Consider the following 23,840-nt stretch of genomic DNA (forward strand, 5'->3'; position numbering starts at 1 on the left):
GGAAGGGGGCGGTTCATTCTCCACCAATGGTTCAGCTTGAGGCAGATCTCGCGACGGTCCCAGCCAAAAAACCACGCCTCAGGGGCGGGTGGAAGCGCCTGATGCCCAATTCTGTGGCTCGTCTGAAGTGCAGCCGGGCTCTTCTGATTGGCTGGCGCGCTACGTCTCCGTTCGAGGACCGCCTCCTGCCTCTGGGCTACGGGTGAGTGCTGTGGGGCTGGGGGGCGTGGGGAGTGTCGCGGGCTCCTGACCTGTTGCTGCGGGGACGGAGCTGGCAGTGAGGCGCGTGTAGGCCAGGCCCCATCCACTCGCGGGACCTCGGTTTATCTCTGTGCACCAGAGAGGACTAGGTTCAGTGGTGAGGGCGTGGGTCGGAAGAATCCCAGAGGCAGAGAGATTCACCTTTGGGACTTAGCGGGCCAATCATATCTTCTCCCTAGGCTTGCTTTGTAGTTATCGATTAAACCCTGCCTGCATTCCAAAAGATCTTACGTTTGGTAAAAATTATTACTTGTGTGTGTGTGTGTGTGTGTCTGTGTCTGTCTATGCGCGCCACGTGCGTGCAGATGCTCTCAGAATCCAGAAGGCGTCGGATCCCAGGAGCTGGAGTTAAACGTTGTGTGGGCCACCTGGTATAGGTTCCGGGGAACCGAACCCCAATCTTTTGGAAGAGTGACAGGTGCTCTTTAGCCCCCAGAGATAGAAAGTCACAAGATTCCCGTCTTAAGAAAAAAAGGCGAAACAGCTTAAATCGAGAAGAGTCAAGTTGCCAATGCAGAAATGTTCTAATGTCCAGTGGCAATTAAGCTTAATGATGTTAGAAATTGGACGTGTCTGCATTTGATTAACTACTCAAAAATATTTCTGAACCATAGTTTTATTTTTTTTTTCCTTTTGTGAAAAATAATAGTAATGCTTCAACGGGTTGCAAAGACTATTGGGAAAAAATGCTTGGCCAGGCCTAGCCTCTCAGGTCAAAAAGGAACCACCAGCATAGTAGGAACAAATCCAGTAGCCAGCATGTGTGCAGCTTCATATGTACTTTAATGGAGTGCTCGTTTTTAGCTCAAAAATGAGCGATTCGGGGGCCTGGAGAGATGGTTCAGTGGTTAAGAGCCCTTAACCTCTCTTCCAGAGAAATTTGAGTTCATTTCCCAGCATCCATGCCAAGTGGCTCACAGTAGCCTCCCAACTCCTGCTCCAGGGCATCCATGGCCCTCTTCTGGACTCTTCAGGCACCCACATACCACACACAACTGGCAGACACACAAGACATAAACAAAAGTAAATCACTAATCAGTTAAAGAATAAATGTAATTCTTACTAATAAGGAAATACAGTATTCAAAAGAGAAAATTGACAATATATTAAAGGGAATTAATCTTGTTGATCTTTAAAAATTACTAATACTTAGTGTGAACACTGTTTATCAGCTGTTTCCTGAAAAATATAAAAATGATAGTGCATGTCTTTATTCCTAACAGAGGCTGGAGGATCTCTGAGTTCCAGGAGAGACAGGACTATGACACAGAGGTGGGGAAATTCTTGATTCAACTATTAGAAAGAGTTGACTGCCAGTATAATACAGAGAAGCATTCAGGTGGCCTATTATAATACAAGATAAGAGTGACTGGCATGTATTCATGTCTGTCTACACATACTTTAAACTCTCAACAATGAGAAATACACGTTAGAGTCACTTTACAAATGAGGACCTGTCTTTCAGGTAACAACCTGACCTGAGTGGCTAAGTTTCTTTCACAGCAGTGTCAGGTATACTTTTCTATCTTGTACTGTTTTGAACTGAAAGAGGGTGAAAATATTTGGAATACCAGATAGGAAAGGGGGTGATTAGACAGGTAAATGCACCCAAATTCAGGGAAAGTGGCTCGTCTTAGTCAGGGTTACAACATCTGTGAGGAAACTGACCCAGAGCAACTTGAGGAAGAAAGGGTTTGTTTGGCTTACTCATCCTTATCACTGTTCGTTGTCAGAAGGAATCTGGAGACAGGAGCTGATGCAGGGACTGTGAAGGCGTGCTGCTTACTGGCTTGCTCCTTGTGGCTGCTCTGCCTGCTTTCTTATAGAGCCCAGGACCCTGAGTGCAGGGATGGCCCCACCCACAGTGGGCCATCCACATCAATCACTAAGAAAATGCCCTATAGGTTTGCCTACAGCCCAGTCTCATAGAAGCATTTTCTAAACTTGAGGCCCCCTCTGTTGGAGACCATACCGTGAGAAAGTAAGCCTTTCGCAGTTTCCCACCCTAATAAGTCAAATGGCCTTGTGTTAGGAGCCGGTCACCTCCTCCTCCCTATCCCTTCCTGGCACCTAGACCCTAGAAATTTGAATTATAGTCTCCTCTTCCTTATCTCTTCCTGACTCCGAAGACTTCTAAGGACCTGAGTTATGTGCTGAGCCCAGCTTGACACCCCGGGCTGTTAAGGAGGATTCTACATTCCTGAGATAAGACTCAGGGTGCCTCTTGCCTACAGTCAGAATTCAGCCTTCATGTCCCCAGATGTCTTTGTTCTTTGTTAATTCCCCCTCGACCCCTCCCTATTTTCTCTCACTGTGTGCTTATAATCAGGCTCCTAGCCTTCATTAAACAGACCTTGACAGGAATCCTCCTTGGTCTCTCTCCTTTTTCCTGCCCATTTCTCTTGCAGGTTTGTGGTTCCCCTCGTACCCACGAATAACTAGGTCCTGTTGGTCAGGACACCCCTCCTCTCCAGGGAGCCTAGCTTGTGTCAAGTTGACATAAAACTCCTTAACACATGGGTTGTTGGAATATCTATGATCAAAGCAATTCTTTTTCTAATAGAAAATACTGGATTTAGGAAACGAAGAATGAGATATCACTAAACTCAAGACCCAGTTTTCATTTGCCTTGTAGGTAGTCTATAGCACTTCAAATTCAACTCAGTTCAAAAAGAAATAGGTAACTTCTTCCTTTTCTACCCAGTTACCCAAACCAGACCCCTCTTCCAGCAGCTCACAACTGTCTGTAACTCCAGTTCCAGGAGACCCGACTCCTCATACCAATGCATGTTTTTTAAAAAGATGGAAATAAGCTTGTAACATGTCTTTTTGCCTGCGGTCTTTTCTTCCAGTTTCTTCTCCACTTTACTTACTGCCGAAATGAGTTTGTAAAATGTCAGTCTGACCAAAATACACTCCACCTAAAACCAGTAGTCCTTATTGTCTACCGGGTATGAATTAAGCCAGGCATGGTGGCATGCCTTTAATCCCAGCACTCCAGAGGCAGATAAATCACTGGGTTTGAAGCCAGCCTGATTTGCACAGAGTTCTGGTTCAGCAAGGGCTACATAGTGAGACCCTGTCTAAAATAAAAAGCAATATAAAGTAAGCTGCTCACCAATGGAATGCTGTTTTGTGTGAGCACTTTGCGCATCCCTCCCTTGGTCTAGAAGGCCTCCTTGCCTCACCTTCATATGAATTCAGCTATCCTTCAGAATCTTTATAGTGGAGCTCCAGGCATGGCTCAGTCTAGACATAACGTATATGCTGAGCAAGTATGTGGAACTGAGTGAACCTGGCACCCAGGTGAAGACCACACACGTGCACGCGGGCGGGCGCGCACATCCTTATGCGGTGCCCTTACCCTAAAGAGCCTCCTTTACTGCCTGTCTCATGTACCCCTTAAGATGAGCGAAATACTTTGTAACGTCTGCTTGGCTGCCTTTTGCTTTCACTGGGCTGTGAACCTCTAGGAAGAGAGATGCTTTTAGTCTTCAGTTTCACATTGACCCTTCAGTCCTGCCGTACAGGACGCACTAAGCGGACTATGGACCAGTGAAGGAAATCCGGTGGACTCCAGTATTAAAGCTCGCTTTCCATAGCTGAACAGCAGGTGGCACTAAAAGGCCACGGAACAAATTTTCCCTGAGCAGTATTTTTGTCCCAACCTTGTCTGACTTTGGTCTGATCCTAGAAACCACTGTGTCATTAAAGGTAAAAAAAAAAAAAAAAAATCTGACTTCTCCCTCTGCCAGATAGCAAAGCCACAGAATAATTGTGTAGCTTGATCTCCCAGGGAAGGAGACGAAGGGCAGATGCCCAAAGAAGGCAGATGCCCAGAGAAGGGGTTTTCTAGTTTTTTCATATGCTTAGGTTTTTTTCTTTCTTTCTTCTTTTCTTCCTTTTAGTATTGTTACAAGAAAACATTATCATGGACGGATCCCTCATTGTTCCTCCAAAAACAAGGAAGCTAGTGAGTTGCAGAGAAGGCCACGGTGGTGTGGGCTGAGGAAGCAGTAGGCACATGGAGCTGCTTATGAGCGAGCAGAGTCGCTCTTCCTCTGCTCTGGCCTGTGCAAAATTTCTAGACACCGGGTTTAGGAGAAACATGTGGCTTCGGTTCCTGTTTCTCAGGAAACAGCAGTGGAGTCTCGGACACCCGTGTCAAACAGGCACTTTTAGGAGCCTCAGGCTAAACTTTCCCCACCTGAGCTGGCTCTGGTTACGAGACAGCCGCCCAAGACCTGTTCAGTGGAAAAGCTTTTACCCAGACACCCTAAACAGACTCCAGATGAGTATAGATTAAAGACTAAGGCGCATTAAAACTGGTGGTGATTTTATTAAGCATTTGTGCATGCTCTCAGAGCCATGTGTAACCTTAACCCTATTTCATGATAAGCAGAACTGTTGAAGGTGAAAAAAAATTGGAATCTTTGGAGTTAGATTTCTTTGGATTCAAATTCACAATTACTAGCCATCATGCCACTGGGCAAGTATTGTAACCTTTTTTTTTTTTTTTTTTTTGAGACAGGACTCATGGACTCATGTGGCTCTAAAAGACCTCAGATCTATGTGTAGTGAAGTCTAGCCTTGATATCCGAATCCTCCCGCCTCTCTGCCTTCCAAGGACTGGGATTACAGGTGCAAGGTGCTCGTCACTGAGCCTGGCTTAACAATTCTTAAGATTTCAGCTTTGAGAAAGACATAGTGTGTGCTTTTGTGTTCATTTGGAAGGCAGGGGGAGGTAGGTCTCTGAGTTCAAGACCAGCCTGTTCTACATCTCTTGTTCTGGGCTACACTGTAAGACTCTGTCTTAAACTCCCCGTTTCCTCATAAACTAACTTAAAGGGTCATCCTTCGAGCTTGTTTGTTTGTTTGTTTGAGACAAGATCTGTAACACAAGATTCTCCTGCTTCAGGATCCTGAGTGCCGGGATTATAGGCATATGCTACCATGCCTAGCCTTAAAGGGTCGCCTATTACATTAGAAACCTTGGCTGTCAAAACTTGGCACAGGATAGCTGGCACAGTATTATTTACTTGACAGCATGGGGGCTTGAAGAGGATTTTGACCATCAGAACTGTGAGGAGGATTTAAGGAATTGGAGAGTGTGCACCTCAGATGTGTGAAGTTTGAGTTCAGTCTCTAACCCCACAAATATAAATAAGCAAGCAAATAAAAATATGTTTCTGGGAGCTTGGGGGAGGGAACTGTTTGTGCAGCATTCTTGATGAATATGGTAAACTATGGCAGCATAGCATTTATCTGCGAATTCTTCCCCCACCCTCTGCCCGTCCCCCAATGTTGGTCCTGAATCTCCTAGGCTGTGAGGAAAGTCTGTCTGTGAAGAAAGCCAAGAGCGTTTTCCCTTAGCTTCTGGAACCTTCTGATGACATTGAGGGTTTTTTGGTTCAGGTTTTTTCTAACCACCTCAGGCACTCTGCCACTTTTCTGAAGTGTGAATTGCCTGCTGTCAGCCTGGAGTTCTCACCTCCGCAATCCTGGCTGCAGGCATATTTGCATATTGGATGCTGTGTTCTTTAACCCCCTGAGGTTTCAATCCGCTTGGAGAATGTATGAGAGCTGAATACTTTCAAGCCCCTGGATAGTTTCAGCTCCCTCTTCTCCAAAAAAACAGAGAACCAACAATAGCTCCATTGACTTTTATGCAAATGACACTCTTCAAGAAAACACTGGGCTGTTTCCCAGGGCCCCAGAACATACTTAAACATTTGTTTGAGTGGGAGGTGGGGAAAGAGTTCTGTTGAGTCAATGAACATCTGTTAAGAGCTGCTGAGCTGGGTTCCAAGGAAACAGACTCTGAGTCTGGTTCTTTCCTGCCAGAGGTACCAACAGAGACCCCTCCCCTTACAAGGGATGCACACCTAACATGGCTTTGTGCTCCGTCACTTTAATTAAACTGAAACTACATTTCCCAGAATCCCCCCTTTAAAATATTTTATTATTTTCTGTGTTTGAGTGTTTTGCCAACACGTATGTCTGTGTACCACATGCATGCCTAGTGCCCAAAGAAGTGGGGAGCCTCCACGTGGATGTTGGGAATCAAACCTGGGTCCTTTCCAAGAGCAAGTGTTCTTGAAACTACAGAGCCAGCTCAACAGCCCCAGCATGTTGTGAAGCACAGAGCTGGCATGGTTGCAGTACATATACTTTAATAGCAGTCTGTTGGCTCACCTTGCTGATAAAGGACAGCATCCAGGCCTGCAGAAATCTCAGCTCATTTGAAATCCTCCCCTTCAGCTCTTTTGCATCCTAGGTTAGATGACCTTCATCTGTAAAGGGCTCTAGTTTTACGTGCTGGTCACCTGTGTTACCAAGCCTAGAAGCTCTGAAAGGAGGAAGTATAGGGTTCTAGTTTGTCATTGTGAGTTCCAGTCATCCTCACAGATCTCAATTTGCTCTTTTAGTTTTGTCCTTCTCTTTTCTGCCTCACATCCAATTCTGCCCCCGGACTGCTAACGTTATTAGTCTTTAGGCCCAACAGCATATGCGGAGGTGAAGGACTTGCTTCCAAAATACACAAAATATAATCCTGAGCTGGACATAGTGTGTGCTGAGGTAGGAAGATCTCAAAATTAAGGCTAGCTTGAACTACATAATGAGCTCGAGACTAAGCATCTTCTGTGTATTAATATCCTGTCAGGAAAAGCCAAGGGCTAGGAGTGTAGCCTAGTGGTTAGGGCACTTGCCTAGAACGCACAGATTCCCGTGTTGATTCCCAGCAGCACACATACATTCCTTATAATTCCTCCTAGTGAACCCTTACGTGTCTCTGATCGCGTCTTAAAGTAGAGATTTATGGAGTTATTACAAGCGAGACGACACCATAGAAAAGGTGGTACCTGAGCTACTTCAACAATTAAGGTTAGGAGTCAGAGACATGGCTTAATAGGTAAAGTACTTGTATAAGTTTGACAATGCAGTCAGTCGCTGAATATATAGAAATAGGAGAGAATTGCATACACGTGCCATGTTGTACCTACACCCCCGCAATGATAACTGTAGGTAAACAGTCATTTTTACAGGGATAAGTGGGAAGAGTTGTTTGTATGACGTTTGGGATAGGCCTCCAGTTCACAGCCTTTTTAAGCCACGCAATTGAAAGGGCACTGGGGAGCCCCCCCTTTCTGGAAGCATTGCGTTCTCCGTGAGTCCAGCATACGCAGAGTGAGCATCTGGTCTCATCTCTTCTGACAGTTGTAGGCCGGCTGTCTTCACTGTGGCCTCCTTACACACTGCTAGAATGTACCTTTTCTACTAGACTGAGATTTTCTTCCCTTTCCTCTCCAAAGGAAAATACTAGCTTTTCCTCTCTTCTGGGGGTTTACATGGCCACCTGAGGCCCATCTTCTTGTCCTTCATGAAAACATCTTTCTTTTCTCATGCTCTATTTGTGGTGGTAGTCGTGAGGAGCACTATACTGGTGCTTCCTGTCTTAGGAAGGGCAATAGCCTCTCTAGACTTAGACTTCTAAGTTTACCTTACGCTTCAACATTCACTATATGGGGCTCTTCAAGGCGCAAGAGGAAAGTACTTTCTTTTTTTATTTTTTTTCTTGAGACAGGGTTTCTCTGTATATCCCTGACTGTCCTGGAACTCACTTTGTAGACCAGGCTGGCCTCGAACTCAGAAATCCACCTGCCTCTGCCTCCCGAGTGCTGGGATTAAAGGCGTGCGTCACCACGCCCAGTTTAGGAAAGTACTTTCTTTTTCTTTTTCTTTTTTTTTAAATAATTTATTTAGTTTTATGTGCGTTGATATGAGGGTATAACCCCCGGAACTGGAGTTACAGTCAGTTGTGAGCTGCCATGTGTGTGCTGGGAATTGAGCCCACGTCCTTTGGAAGAAGAGCCAGTGCTCTTACCCCTGAGCCATCTCCCCAGCCCTCATCTATTACTTTTTAATCATCCTTAAAGGAAGGACATAGGACAATTACCTGTTTCTATATGAATTTTAAATCCTTGTTGAGTAGTTATGCAGTGACAAGGTGTTTCCAGAATGGGGAATGTTCTCAGCATTAGTAAGGAGTCAGGAAAATAGAACACGGTGTTTTGGAAAGCCTACATACTACTACTTTACATATGAATTTTTTAACTCAAAAAAGATCTCATTATACATATTCTGTACCATTCTTTCCTCAATTAATATATCCAAAACTATTTTCTTACAGCCAGAACATTTGGTTCTACCCCATTTTTAATGATGTGTGTGTGTGTGTGTGTGTGTGTGTGTGTGTGTGTGTCAGAGATAGATGTATGTACTGAAATGTAATTAACCATTGCCACATCAATGGATACTTTTTTTTCTGGTTTACAAAAGTACACGTATAGAGACCCTCTCTCCAAAAATATAGATTTGTTTTTTTATTATTTTCAGTGTGTATGTGTAAGTGCAGTGCCCACAGAGTCCTGAGGCAACGAATTTGCCTGAAAATGTGGCTTTACAGGTGCTTGTGAACTGTCCAGTGTTGATGTGGGAACAAACTTGGGTTCTCTGAAAGAGCAGTATGTCCTCTTACCTGCTGAGCCACCTGTCCATCCCTCTGGCTGTCTCTTTGATATTACAAGGTTTTCGTGAGTATCTCTTGTGTGCATCTTTTTTAATGGCATCAATTAGCCCAAGCTATACAGCCCTGGATGACCTTGACCTTGTGCTCTGGCCCTCACCTCTCAAGTACTGAGATTATAGATATGAATCACCATGCTTGGTGCAGTGTCTCCTGGCTGGCCTAGAATTCACTGTGTACACCAGGCTGGCCTCAAACTCACAGAGCTCCAGAGTGCAGAGATGAAAGTTGTGTACTAAAACACCCACATACACAGTGTGGGGTTTTGTTTTTTTGTTTTTTTGTTTTTTGGTTTTTGGTTTTTCAAGACAGGGTTTCTCTGTGTAGCTCTGGCTGTCCTGGAGCTCACTCTTTAGACCAGGCTGGCCTCAAACTCAGAAGTCCACCTGCCTCTGTCTTCCGAGTGTTGGGATTAAAGGCGTGTGCTACCACGCCCGGCTCCACAGTGTGTTTCTTAAAAGAGTTCATTTCTAGTCCTTAGGGCCTTCCTACCCACCAGTTTAAAATTATTTTTAAGTTTGTAACTTGGTGATAAAACACTTGTCTAATATGTGTGAGGCCTTCATTTTAATCCCAGCCACCAAAAAAAAAAAAACCCAAAACCAAACAACAAACAACAAAACAAACAAACAAAACTAAAACCAAAGAAGAAGCAAGAGGGGTGGGGTGTGGAGGGGTGGGGTGCAGTGGGGGAGGTGTTGGTTTACCCCTGAGAAGCTGCTGTTCCCTAAAATAGCATTTGATAGCCTTCCTGAGAATTACTCTGGAAGAAGTGTTTTGGGCCTGACTTCTATGCCTTTGACAGCTCAAAGTGCCTCTTTTTGTTGGTTTATTCTTTTGTTTGAGACAAGGTTTTGCTCTGTAGCCCAGGCAGGCCTCACATTTGCAGTGATTCTCCTGCTTCAGCCTCCCTAGCGCTGGGATAACAGGTGCATGCCATCGTGTTTGGCGGCCATCTTGATTAAACTCCAACAAGGGAACATAGCATGTAGCAGGTGGCTTATTTCTCTTCTGTGATCCCACTTTAGGACCTTTACCCAGACGTTAACCTCCACCTGAGTCACATTCTCCTTTCCTCTGTGGAGTTAACCTGTCCACCCTTTTCTCTGCTCCAAGGTCCCTTCTTTCAGTAAGCCTGCTATAATCCCTCAAAGGACGTCAGATCTTGGGCTATCACATGTTTTTCTTTTGTGACTTGTACCATGTGTGTGTCTGTGTGTCTGTGTGTGTGTCTGTCTGTGTGTGTTTCTGTGTGTGTGTATCTGTGTGTGTGTGTGTCTGTGTGTGTTTCTGTGTGTGTGTGTGTCTGTGTGTCTGTGTGTGTGAATGTCTCACATGTATGTGTTCATGCATGTGGATGGGGTGTTCAATGGCACATGTTTAGACATCAGAAAGCAACCTTTCTGTTGTTGATTCTTTACTTGGGTTGTCAGGCTTGTGGAACAAGCACTTTGCCCCTTGAGCCATTTTAGCCATCCTCTTCCAGATGTTATTCCATACAGAGAGAAATCTACTGAGCTTTAATATGTGCCAGGCACTGTGCTAACACACTATAGAAATAAATCAGTTAGGCACACACTTTAAGAACTCTGGAGACAGAGACAGGTCGATCTCTGTGAATTTGAGGCTAGCCAGGGCTACTTTATTGAGACACACACACACACCGCCCTCATCTCAAGAAATAAAGAGAAAAAAGAAAGAAGAAAAATTTACCCGGCAATAGCCAGGTATGCTTCTCCCCACAGTTACCTGGCAACAGCCAAGTAGGCCTGGCCCACTATAAAAGGGGCTGCTTGCCCACTCCTCTCTCTCTTGTTCCTCTCTTGGTCACTTGGTCTCTTGCTCTTCTCTTGTTTCCGCTCTGTCCCTTTCCTCCTCTCTTCTCATTCCCCTCCCCCTCCTCTCTCCGTGTGCTCATGGCCGGCCTCTACTCCTCTCTCTCTGCCTTTCTCTGCCTCTACTACCCTTTCAACTCCCCACCCCACACCCCAAATAAACTCTGTTCTGTACTATTGGTAGTTCTTCTCGCTACCGCTTCAAGTAGAACTGTTTCCTTCTACAATTAACATCAGAGCTGAGCCCAAATCTAGGCTCACACTCATGCTTGTGAATGTTTGTGATAATTTGCCTCTGTTACTTTTCGTTTGGACTGCATGCATATCTGACTTCCTAGACATAGATATGAGTCTGAAAATGAACAAACGTGACTTGCCTAAGTGACCCCACTGAGTCATGAGAAAACACCTTAGAGTCTCTGCTCTAAGGACTCAGGATATAGTCTGAGAGAAATGGGGTTGTGAGTTTGATTATACTACTTCCATTGCATTCTCTGGTTTCTAGCATCTTTTCTGTTTCAGTGAATTTGTTTTTGAGTCTTTATAGTCTCAAAACTAACACACAAGCCCCGAGTTTCCCAGGGATCTTAGGGTAGAGGCCTCTTGACTAGGGTAGTTCCCAGGGTCCTGTAGTTGCACACAAAGGTTTGTCCCTGATTCCTGGATTCCCCTCAGTTAGATTTATGTTACCGTATCAAAACACCATAACCAAAAGCAACTTGAGGACGAAAGAGTTTATTTCAGCTTATGCTTCGTCATGAAGGGAACTCAAGGCAGAAACCTGGAGGCAGTAACTAAAGCAGAGGCCACAGAGGGATGTTGCTTGCTGGCTTTCTCCTCCTGGCTTGCTCAGCCTGCTTTATTTGTGTTTGTTTATGGTATGGAGCCATGGTTGTCCTAGAATTGTCTCTAAACCTCAAACTCAGAGAAATCCACCTGCTTATGTCTCTCCTCCTGACCGCTGGGATTAAAGGCATGTACTGCCACCCCTGGATGTTCAGCCTGCTTCTTATACAACCCAATTCTACTTTTGTAGGGAAGACAACACCTCCAGTGTGTTGTGCTGGGCCTTTGTTTCAGGAAACATTAAAAGGAGTGGCAAGTTCCTGAGCTATGCCCAGCTACTCTGCCCAGTGGTCTCGAAAAGCTAGCTCACCACAGTCGGCAGTCTTCCCATCTCCAGTTCACCTGCCTCAGTGCCACACGTACCTTCTCAGCCATAAACCCCCTGTGGTTGGTGGTCCCAAATTCCAGTAACCCAGTAAATCAAAACTCTAGACGTTTATAATGAATCAGTCAGATTTATATATCAATAAATTCTCAATTCACAAGATGCTCACACAATAATTTCAGAGCCAGTTGATAATGATACAAGCTGCCCACCTAGATTAGACAAGTTATCCCAATTATTCTATTCTTATGATATTTATATCTACCTGTGGCTATTTAAAACCATGTGGAATCTGGATCATCTCCTTCCATCTTCCTTTATTCTCTCTGTCCTTCCCTCTGTCCTGGTCTCTGAAATTCTTTGCTCTGCCTCCCTTTTCCCTGTCCAATCACAGGCTTCTTCTTGTATTAATATTTAAAGTGATTGGACAGCAAAAATTCTGCTACAGGCCTTCCCACATAAACCATTGGCATTTTCTCAACTGAGGCATCCTCTTCTCCAGATGACTAGTTTGTGTCAAGCTGACAATGACTAACGTCCATTCCTTGATGTCTTTTTGTGGGTTGTAAGATCACGATTAGCCTGTCCTTGCTATTCTTCAGCTACCGGCCCCCCATGAGTGAATTTTTCTGTTGTGTATAACTTCCTAGTGTCTCACATCTTTTTTTTTTAACTTCATAGATAGATCATGGCCCTGAGGGCATGTGGCTTGATCATCTTCCGAAGACACCTTATTCCCAAGATGGACAACAGTACAATTGAATTTCTGCTGCTGCAGGCATCAGACGGCATTCATCACTGGACTCCTCCCAAAGGTGCGGGGACGGATGGTTGGTTTTTTGGGGGGTGGAAATGCCAAGCTTGGCTCAGGAATCCACCCTGCCAGGCCTCCTACAAGGCTTGTTTTTCAGTGCCTGTACAGCAAGAAGAGGTGGCAGAGGCAGGAGCACTTAATCCTTTCTCTTAAGGCCCCCAGGCCAGCTCAGAGCTAGAAATAGGACTCTGCAACTGACCCAGGGCAGACATAGCATCTGGTGTTTTTATATCACTCGCCTGTGCTCTAGCCCGTGAATGACTCGACAGGAGAAGAGCCACTGGGCTGGGGATTGGGAATGTTGAAGTTGAGTAATGACTGGGCTGAGTGCTTCATCTGTCAAAGTAGAGGTTGACTTTAAAATCGCAAGTTCTCCTCCTGCCCCTTTTAAGGACTTCATTTGATCACGCTCCTTTGCTGCTTTGTCCCTTCACTAGGGTTTTCTTATGTGGACCACATGTCCAGGGAGAATGGCTCCTGGAGGTATCGGGAGCGCAGAGGAGCTGGGTCTCCCATAGGTCACCTGCACATTCTGGCAGGGACGGAAGAGTGACAGTGACAGGGTCCTCTCAGCCCAAGAGATCATAGAGCCCTTGAGGTTGTAGCCTCAGCAGCCACCTTTGCCCTGGCTTCCTTACTTAGAACCAAGGACAGAGCTGGTCAGGTTTTCAGGAGGCAGAACAGTAAGGACCAGTGGCCTGGAGCCTTAGACATGGCAACAATGTGTTTGTAAGCAGGTTAGTTTTCATCCACCAGCATTTTGGATGCTGTCTTAAGGGTACAGAAGATTTCTTTCCTGAAAGAGAAGGCAGACTACATAGGCAGAAGTGACCTGAGTGACTATCCCTTGAGGAACCTGTACCCACTGCGTATGTGTTTTCATAAGTCTTTTCTGAAGTCCATTTCCAAGCTACTGGGTATGTGTTACTTTTTCTGAATGCTCTTTTTCTGTTAATCCTCATGCTGCCAGGTGGTAGTGGCAGTGGCAGTGGTGGCAGCCACACATTCCTTTAGTCACAACACTTGGGAGGCAGAAGCAGGCTCATCCATCTTTGAGTTCAAGGCCAGCTTGGTCTTCAGAGTGAGTACCAGGACAGCCAGGGCAATACAGAGAAACCCTAACTTAAAACAACAACAACAAAAACAAACAAACAAACAAACAAAAGAAGAAGAAAAAAATCTCATATTTATATTAAAATTATCCTTATCCAGCTCTGCTTCAGACAGGGGTGGAGTGGGGTCATGAAGCCACCCTTGATTGAGGCCATTGGGATGGTCCCAGTGAGCAAGAACAGATTGGCTCTGGCAGTTGCTGGGATGAGGTCCTAGGGTAAACAGCCCCAGCTAAGACAAAAACAGCTGGGGAGGCAAAGCCAGCTCTGAGGTTGGGAGAAAAGAAACCAGAGAAGAAATTTTCACACATTTGAGCTGCACAGGGAAGAACAAGGTAAAAGAGAGGTGTTCCAAATACTGTAAATAGGAATATTCACACTTATCTCCTGATCACCGGAGTCGCACCACATGAGGAGATGTCAGAGGACCTCTCCTAATCAGTTCCTTCTTTACCCTGCTAGCATTCATAGGCAGCGAACTGAATAGATGTTTGGGAGGGGTGGGCTATGTAGACCCCTGGGAAGTAGAACACCTAGTGTATTAGCTCCACCTCCAGGCCAAGAGGGGAACAGCCATCTATTCCTGCTCCTGAACCAGGAGGGCCCCCCTCAACAACTTGCCAGAGCCAGGAATAGATGCAGGTTACTAGAACCCTCTCGTTGCTTCTGGGCCCTTCTGGGACACTAAGAATTTGTGAGAAAGGCATAAGGGTAAAGCTGGGGACCACTACAGTCTGCAGAGCTTCAAGTTCTGCTGCAACAGTTTCTTGGCAGCTGTCTGCTTGGATTTGGGTCTTGCCAACAAATTTTCTTAGAACTGGCTCTTGGATTGTCCTTAGTCTTAAGTTCCCATCAGGACTTTCCCTGTGAGTCTGAAATCTGGCCTTGCTCAGTTAGAAAGATGAAAACAATTTGAAAGGCCTTGATGGCTACTTGGAAACAGCTGCTGGTGCAGCAGTGCAGGGCCTGTGCCTGCTAACTGTGGAGGCTTGAGCCCTCGCTGGGTTTCTCAGCTAGCTCCCACTCTGCCAAGAGACTCCCCCCACCCCTTGGAAAGATTACCTTAAGATCTCCAAGGGAAAAGCATTCCCTGTGAAAAATGGAGGGGGGAAGCTAAAAGACTAGGAAAGCAGATCCAAGGAAAGCCATCTCAGCACCTGAAGGCAGCAAGTGTCCTGGGATGAGGATGTAGCTCAGCGGGAGAGCGTTTGCCCCACCGTTAGCATAGCAAAAACTGGAAGAAGCATCTAAATCTGACCTTCTGGACACGTTTGTTTCACTCCACAAAGATAGATTAGGAAGAAGGGATTTATTTCTCAGTCCTTGAGAACCAGATGCTGTCTGCCTTGTAGCTCTTCCTAGGCATGATAGGATATTAACCATCTCCAGAGGAAAGTCACTGAAGACCCTATCTTTATATCCTCTGTCCTGGAGAACTCCAGCTTCTGTTAGTATTGAAGATTTCTTCTTTATTTTCTTCTAACCAGGCCATGTGGACCCAGGAGAGAATGACTTAGAAACAGCCCTGCGAGAGACTCGGGAGGAAACAGGCATAGAAGCAAGCCAACTGACCATCATTGAGGGGTTCAGAAGGGAGCTCAATTACGTGGCCAGGCAGAAGCCTAAAACGGTCATTTACTGGCTGGCAGAAGTGAAAGACTACAATGTAGAGATCCGCCTCTCCCAGGAGCATCAAGCCTACCGCTGGCTGGGGCTGGAGGAGGCCTGCCAGTTGGCTCAGTTCAAGGAGATGAAGGCAACACTCCAAGAAGGACACCAGTTTCTCTGCTCCACACCGGCCTGAGCTGACCAGAACAAATGCTTCCATTGCATCCTTAAGGGTTTTTCAAGATAAACCCACCCTTCCATCCAGGGAAGGATGCACGGGTCATGGCTTGTTAACAACCAAGAGCAGATAGGTTAGTGAAATTAAAATTAACTCGGCACTCTCAGGTGACAGCAAGGAAGCCCTGGATTCAATCCCTAGCATAGAAAATAATGACTTTAAAAAGTAAAGCAAGGATTTTACTTTAAAATAATTACTTTCAAAGCAAGAATTTTAGCTAAGTTAAAAAACAAAGGAGGGGTACGGTTTTTTAAATGACAGCCCCGAAGTATGTCTTTTGTCATTTATAAATAAACTGGAAGCAACGTACATGCCCTTTCAACCTGTGATGCTTTCTTGGACTCACGCCATTGGTTGAGGAAAAGAAAATTGAAATGAGTCAGAGCTTTAGATGTAACCAAAGGGAATCCTTAGACCACTTGGCCATTCCGAGTGTGTAAACTATAGGAAACTGTATGTCCAAATACTATACCCCAAAAAGCTAAGGGCTCGGGCACGAGACTGGAAGAAACCCAGCACATGGAGGGTAACCCCTCTGCTTCTGCAACTCTGTGCATCTCCTCCCCCGCATACAGACCCGTAGAGTTGGAATCTCCAAGCCATAGAACTGGAGTGCAGGAATTGAGCGTTTTATTCAGATCTCTCTCCAGCACCCTTTTATAGGGGCCTGGGGAGTGTTTCAGATCCAACCCTTAGCACTGCACCCTCACCTTTTATCCTGGGCTGTCTCCCGGTCAGCATGATTGAAGTAGAGAATAGGCATGCCCATGTTCACGGGCTCTGCCTAGGTTATGTCATTACACCTATACCCAGAACGACTCTCCCCGGGCTCAGCAGACTTTGCATTGCTGTTCCTTCCTAACCCCCACCTACTGGCTTTCCCCGCAGCACCGCTGTAAGACCCCGAGGTGCAAGAATCTGGTCTCAGCCTTCTGTTGTTTTGCTACTCGGGCTCAAGGAACGCTGAGGCAGGCGTTAGATCTTAGAGCCCTTCCAGAAGCCGCTAGCAGCCAGGTTCATGTGGATTTTATTAGAGGGCTGTTGCCCAACGAAGTGCAGAAGATTGGAGGGGAAGGGGCATTGGCAAAGGTCAGCCTGGATTACAGAGTCAAGAGCAGCCACCCCAAAGGGAGACCAGTCACCCGGTCTTAAGCAGGCTTCCAGATGTTTCCAGTCACTGATCCTCCGTAGACTGGGCAGTGCTCGTGAACAGATCTTGGAGCACAGCCAGGGACCTAAATGGTTTGTTCCTCACCCCTTTGAGCAGCGCTCTCCAGAGGAGGCCTGCTGCAGGAAGTTTTTGGAGCTTAATGTTCCCTTCCAGGCCAGCAGGGACCACATCCCACTGATTTAATAAATGCCTGCTGGGCAGTAGTGCCAAACCACAGGCAGGCTGCCTCCTAACAAGGACTGGCCGGCCAGTCAGCCCTGTGCGCTTAGAACGGGAGGCTGGGATCTGAAAAGTGTAAAACCTCACACATCAAAGTTGCAAGGGACTGAAAATGACCTGATTTTGCTGTTCGCTTTTTATTGCATGGGAGAATTTATGATGGGTGACACGGGTGTCATACGCCTGTTGAGGCTCAGCACTTTAGAGGCTGAGGCAGGAGCATTGCTGAGAGTGCAAGACCAGTCTGAGCTACAAGGAACAAAAATGGTTGGTGAGATGGCTCGGCAGTTAAAAGCACTGTCTACTCTTCCAGCATTGCTGAGTTCAATTCCCAGCAACCACATGGTGGCTCACAACCATCTGTAATGGGATCCGATGCCCTCTTCTGGTGTGTCTGAAGACAGCTACAGTGTACTCGTAAATAAATCTTAAAAAATAAATAAATAAACAAAAGTCACTGCCTGCTTTTCCAGAGGACATAGGTTTGAGTCCCAGCACCTACATGGTGGCTCACAACCAACTGCAATTCCAGTTCCAAAGGACTGGATGCTCTCTTCTGGACATGGCACACAGACATCCATATAGGAAAATGCCCATACACATAAAATTATTTTGTTTTGAGACATGATTTCTCTGTGTAACCCTGGCTGTCCTGGTACTCACTCTGTAGACTGGGTTGGCCTTGAATTTACAGAGATCTGCCTGTGCCTCTGCCTCCCAAGAGCTTGGATTAAAGGTACGGGATCACCATTGCCCGGCAATTTGTTTAATTTTTAAGGAAGGAAGGAAGGAAGGAAGGAAGGAAGGAAGAAGGAAACTAAAACAGTAGACACAGAGTAAGGAGGACGTGGAGAGGAGGAAGGACAGTCAGTGGCCCTTTGTCATTGAAGTTGTCTATATGTGGGAAGCTTTGAGCCTAAGGTGCCACAGGGAAACCCCTTTAGAATATCTTACATAGAGTGGCCGAGATGCCTCAGCGTTTCAAACGCTTGCTGTGCATGCCTAACAACTTGAGCTTGATCCCCAGATTCCAGGGGGAAGAAGAGAACCGATCCCTAAAACTGGTCCTCTGATGTCTGCACACATGCCGTGACATGCCCACGCCCACACGCATTCATCCCATCATTGTCAACTAGAATATCGTACCGTTCTGGAGATGTGCTTCTGGTCCTTACAGAGTGCTCTGTTAGCATAGATACAGTGGGCTGGAGAGATGACTTAGAGGGTAAGAGCACTTTTTGCTCTCGCAAAGGACCTGAGTCCCATTCTCAGCACCTACATGGGCTTCCATGGGCATCAGGTATGCACTTGGTGCACAGGCCAGCCACTCATACATAAAAATTAAGCACAGGTACAAATCGGTCATGGCAACGTTTATCTATAATCTCACAAGTGGCCTCTCCTGGGCTTCTTACAGTGCCAAGTTTCAGCTGCTCTTCATGGCTCATCCCTTAAAGCCTGCGTGTTGAACCCTAAGGAAACAATTCTAAGAAGATTGTCTCAACGATGTCGGTCTCTTCACACAACTGGTTCTTCAGCACAAGCTGACCAGAATCACAGATTCCTAATTCTAAAGATCAAATGGTCGGTCCCCATGGAGTCTTTTAGGAACTCTCAAACTTCCCTCTGTTACTTTACAAGCCAGACCTTCACCATCTGCCCTGCTCTCAGCTTTATATTCTAAGTTCCCATAGGTCTTACGATTACTATTGTGACGATGAAACACCATGACCAAAAACCAGTTGTGGAGGAAATGGTTTATCTGGCTTTACACTTCCACACCGCAGTCTTTCACTACTGCAGTCTATCACTACTGCAGTCTCTCACTGAAGGGAGCCAGGACAAACTCGAACAATGGGAACCTGAAGGCTGGGGCTGATGGGGAGGCCACGAAGGGGTGTTGCTTACTGGCTTGCTCATCTTTCTTGTAGAATCCAGCCTGCCCCATCAATCATAAATTAAGAAAATACCCTAGGGCTGGAGAGATGGCTCAGCGGTTAAAAGCACTAGATGCTCTTGCAAAGGGTCCGGGTTCAATTCCCAGCACCCACATGGCAGCTCACAACTGTCTGTAACTCCAAGAACTAACACCCTGGAACAGATATACATGCAGGCAGAACACCAATGCACATAAAAACAAACAAAAAAGAAAACACCCTACAGCTCCATCTTATAGAGGCCTTTCCCCGACTTTGTCCACTCCTCTCAGATAACTCTAGCGTGAGTCAAGTTGACATAAACGTAGCCAGCACACCATAACAGCTCATTAAGCTCTGATCACACAATGACTTTTCTAGCCCAAAGTTCCAAAATCTTCCACATGGATAAGAAGAGAAGCGAGCAGCCCTCCCTAATGTCTCAAGAGAGCTTGGTTTGGGGAATAGAGCCTCAAGGGGGATCATCCTTTCTTTGAGAAATCCTTAATCATCTTTGTTAAGTCTAGGGCTCCGAAAGTCCTGCCTCCTTCAAAAGCTTCCCTAAGATGCTCAAAGAGCTCTGCCTTCCATTCCTCTTAAGCTACTTTCTCATCCTTAAACTCATGTTGCCTATTAGGAAGCTGCTTCTTTCTTATCTCTGCCTTGTTAGGTCGTCCCACTGTTAACTCAGGATGCCCCAGACTTTCTCCCGACATGTCCAGTTGACTTAGCCTCTGGCCCTGGCTGTCTCCTCCCTCCTTCTCCCATATATTTCGTGTCTGGGGCATACACTCAAAACATCGTCATTGTGAGGCAAGGCATAGGGGCTGAGAAAGGAGTGTGGCTCAGTGGTGTCTAGAGAGATGTCTGCTCTGTTACTGTTTTGCTATGTGTTTTTTGGAAGTCACAGACTCTCCAGCCTCATTTTCCTGGTGTGATAGGGAGATGATAACAATGACTCTTGGAACAAACACAAGACCGAGAGACGAAAGTCAACATGGCTGTTTCTGAAATCGTATTGCCCTGGTGCTCCTTTTTATTCAAATGGGACCCTAGCCCACGGAATGTTGCTGCCAACTCTCAGCATAGGACTTCCCTGAGTTTAAAACCTCTCTAAAAATGCCTTCATAGGGGCTGGTGAGATGGCTCAGTGGGTAAGAGCACCTGACTGCTCTTCCGAAGGTCCAAAGTTCAAACCCCAGCAACCACATGGTGGCTCACAACCACCCGTAAAGAGATCTGATGCCCTCTTCTGGAGTGTCTGAAGACAGCTACAGTGTACTTACATAAATAAATAAATAATAAGTAAATAAATCTTTTTAAAAAAATGCCTTCACAAACAAGCCCAGAGCTGTGTTTCTTAGGTGATTCCAATCCAATCAAATAGACAAGGAAGATTGGCATGCGCATACACACACACACACACACACACACACACACACACACACCACATGAATAACTATTGGCTTGGGATGGTGATGTTTGACATGTCTGTTTGACATTTTCTCAGGAGAAATCTTGGGAAGCTGCAGGATTATAGATCCAGCCCATCAGAAGAAGTGAGGCAAGACGGTCACCTTAGCCTAAGAGTTGGAGGTCCACCTGGATAAGGTTGCTTGACTCTGATCTTTTGCATGCCGGAGGCAGTGGCAGGGGTCAGGGTCCGGGGTGGGGGATGGGGAGGCGATTGGATTTTTGTGAGTTTTGGGCCAGCATGGCCTACAGAGTGAGTTCCATTATGAAATGGTTAACTCTAGCTAATTAACATATAACTCACTTTGCTGCCATTGTTCATTCCCTTAGCAGAGTCTACACAGGGATGGGGATGAAACTCCACTGATCAAGTGCTAGCCACACATATACGGGGTATGGTAGGTTCCCCTTTAATCCCAGCACTCAAGGCAGATGCAGGCAGATCTCTGTCAGTTCATAAGCTTATCTGGAAATTTAGAAAATAAGATTTGGGGAAAAAATGTTTCTGGGTGGGGAAAAAAGAATGATAATTGTCCTTTTATTTCGATTTTATGAAATTTCCAAGTTTTCTAAAATGATATTACCTTTGTAAAAAATCATAGTTTTTAATTTTTAAATTTTTTTCTTTTGGTTTTATGAGACAGGGTTTTTCTGTGTATCCCTGGCTGTCCTGGAACTCACTTTGTAGACCAGTCTGGCCCCGAACTCAGAGATCTGCCTGCCTCTGCCTCCTGAGTGCTAGGATTAAAGGCGTGCACCACCATGCCCTGCTGCGTTTTTAAAATATTTTCTTTCTATTTATTGTGCCTGTTAGTAGACGGCATGTTTTGTTTATGTTTGTTTTGAATCTTGGCATTTTGTAAGAATTAAATTCTTAAAAAAAATTAGATTTATCTATTTTTTAATTTTTATGTGTATAAGTGTTTGGTCTGAATGTATGTGCACCACCTGTGTGCAGTGCCCAAGAAGGCCAGAAGAGGGCATTGGATCCCCTGGAAGTGGAATTCAGCATGTGGGTGGTAGGACTTGAACTCAGGACCTCTGGAAGATTAGTCAGTGCTCTTATCCACTGAGCATCTCTGCAGCCTTTGTTCTTTTGGCTTTGGGGGGCAGAATCTTAAGTATGTAGTCCAATTTGCCCTCAAATACACAATCCTCCTGTCTCAGCTTCCTGCTGCTGGACATACAGGCCTGTAACACCACATCCAGCTTAAAAGACATATTTTTGAAAAGAGATTTTTGTTCCTGTAAAATACAAAACAGAACAAAACTGTTTTGGGTGTGAGCAGAAAATTCTCAAAGACTATAAACATTGTTTGTGAGCAGATGTAGTTTTTAACAGTATGGAATTTCAAAGGGCTAAGAAATAGGAAAACAAGGACCAAGGATAATGGAAGATGTCTTTTAATTACAAAGGACATTTAGCTGGGTAGTGGTGGCACACACCTTTGATCCCAGCACTCAGGAGACAGAGGCAGGTAGATCTCTGTGAGTTCTGAACTAGCCTGGTCTACAAAGGAGTTCCAGGACAGCCAGGGCTACACAGAGAAATCCTGTCTTGAAACACAAAACAAAACAAAGGAAAAAAAAAAACCCAAAACCCAAAAATATATAAAAAATATAAAGAAAGGAAGAGAGAGAGAGAGAGAGAGAGAGAGAGAGAGAGAGAGGAAAGGAAGAAGGAACATTTAAGTCAGTTCTTCCTTCTTCGACATCAAATCAAACTTTATCCAGAAACAATGATTCAGATGTGTTATCTATAAAGGTAAAATAAGAACAGGTGGAAAAGGCTGGCCCCAGATTCCTGGTTTCTGCTTATTCTAAAAAAAACCAGCCCTGCTCTGTACTCAGGTGGACCTTGGATTTGAAGGGACCCTTCTGCTTTGGTATCCTGAGTGCTGGGGTGCCACCACACCTGGGGTGGAGGTTTTAAAAATAAAAACAACTAAGACATAATTTATACATAGCAGAGTACTTTTTTTTTTTTCTGAGACAGAGAAGATTACAAAGCAGTGGCTATCCTGAAACTCTGTAGACCAGGGTGGCCTTGAACTCATAGAAATCCACTCTACCTTCCAAATGTCGGCATCAAAGGCATGTGCCACCACACCCGGCAGTACTTCGTTTTGAAAAGGTATAACTTAGTAGTTCTCCTTTAGTCCCAAGGCTGTGTAATTATCACCACCACAACCTAATTTTAGAAGATTCTCAACAGTCAAAAAAGAAACCGTCTTATACCTCTTAGTGATCCTTCCGGTTTCCTCTCGGCCACCACCTACCCGACTTTCTGCGTAATCTCCCCATCCTTCGCATTTCACGTAACTGGAGTCCTGCGACTTGACACGGGGGTGCACACTGTAACCCCAGCACTTGGGAGGTTTCCACCACCTACCCGACTTTCTGCGTAATCTCCCCATCCTTCGCATTTCACGTAACTGGAGTCCTGCGACTTGACACGGGGGTGCACACTGTAACCCCAGCACTTGGGAGGTTTCCACCACCTACCCGACTTTCTGCGTAATCTCCCCATCCTTCGCATTTCACGTAACTGGAGTCCTGCGACTTGACACGGGGGTGCACACTGTAACCCCAGCACTTGGGAGGTTTCCACCACCTACCCGACTTTCTGCGTAATCTCCCCATCCTTCGCATTTCACGTAAATGGAGTCCTGCGACTTGACACGGGGGTGCACACTGTAACCCCAGCACTTGGGAGGTTTCAGGCAAAAGGAACAGGGTTCAAGGTTGTCCTGAGCAGCTAGAAAGCCCAAGGTCAGCCTGGGCGACTGAAACACCATCTCCGAACAAAAGTGAGTAAGTCTATGCGTTGAACCAGACAATTAGTGACCTTTTGTGTCTTGCTTCTTTCACTTAGCATGTTCCCAAGGCTTTCTGCTGTCATTTCTCCTTCCACTGTTAGGATGATAGCATTGTTGAAATATAACAACCATGTCTCAAAAGAAAAAAACAAAAAACAAACAAAACAAAACAAAAAAAACAAGAAAAGAAAGAAATATAGTTCGTATGTCATATAAAACACCCATTTTAAAGCGTACACTTGAAGGGCTTTAGTATATTAATGGAGTTGTGGAATTATAATTTTTAGAACATTTTAATCACCCCTCCAAAAAAAAAACAAAAACAAAAACAAAGAATAAAACCAGCCAAACCAATAAAACCAAACCCATAACCATCTGCAATCAAGCTATTTCTCCAAACCTTAGGAACCACACTCTGCCTTCAGTCTCTTACAGACTTGCCTGTTCTGGACGTGCCATGCAGTGGACTTATGTAACATGTGGTCTTTTGTAACTAGCATTTTCAGGGACAATTCATTTAGTAGCATGCATTATTACTTCATATTCCATGGTTTCAATTGTCCATATTGAGTTGACCCAATTTGAGTGGTTCCTACTTTTTTTTTTATTAGCGATT

At 45.4% G+C, this 23,840-nt stretch overlaps 1 protein-coding gene across 5 annotated transcripts; it reads left to right on the forward strand.

Annotated features, from left to right (window-relative positions):
- Positions 1-102: 102 nt before the first annotated feature.
- Nudt2 (nudix (nucleoside diphosphate linked moiety X)-type motif 2) lies at positions 103-15,948 on the forward strand. 5 transcript variants are annotated; one of them, XM_011250082.3, is made up of 4 exons: positions 103-202; positions 1,485-1,533; positions 12,536-12,669; positions 15,268-15,948. In XM_011250082.3, exons 3-4 carry the CDS (start codon positions 12,543-12,545, stop codon positions 15,582-15,584), a joined length of 444 nt encoding a protein of 147 aa, XP_011248384.1. In that variant the 5' UTR covers positions 103-202; positions 1,485-1,533; positions 12,536-12,542; the 3' UTR covers positions 15,585-15,948. The 5 variants fall into 5 exon arrangements, with proteins under 5 accessions (XP_011248384.1, NP_079815.2, XP_011248385.1 ...); NM_025539.2 differs by lacking the exon at positions 1,485-1,533 and having other exon boundaries at positions 170-202; XM_011250083.1 differs by lacking the exons at positions 103-202; positions 1,485-1,533 and adding an exon at positions 4,798-4,909.
- Positions 15,949-23,840: the final 7,892 nt, after the last annotated feature.

This window comes from Mus musculus, chromosome 4 (genome assembly GCF_000001635.26).
Source record: "Mus musculus strain C57BL/6J chromosome 4, GRCm38.p6 C57BL/6J".
Classification (NCBI taxonomy): domain Eukaryota; kingdom Metazoa; phylum Chordata; class Mammalia; order Rodentia; family Muridae; genus Mus; species Mus musculus.

Excerpts from the sequence above, each read along its gene's own strand:
- Nudt2 (XM_011250082.3), top strand. The coding sequence starts at position 12,543 with ATGGCCCTGAGGGCATGTGGCTTGATCATCTTCCGAAGACACCTTATT. Across the intron at positions 12,670-15,267 it reads TCACTGGACTCCTCCCAAAG|GCCATGTGGACCCAGGAGAG; the intron begins GTGCGGGGACGG and ends TCTTCTAACCAG.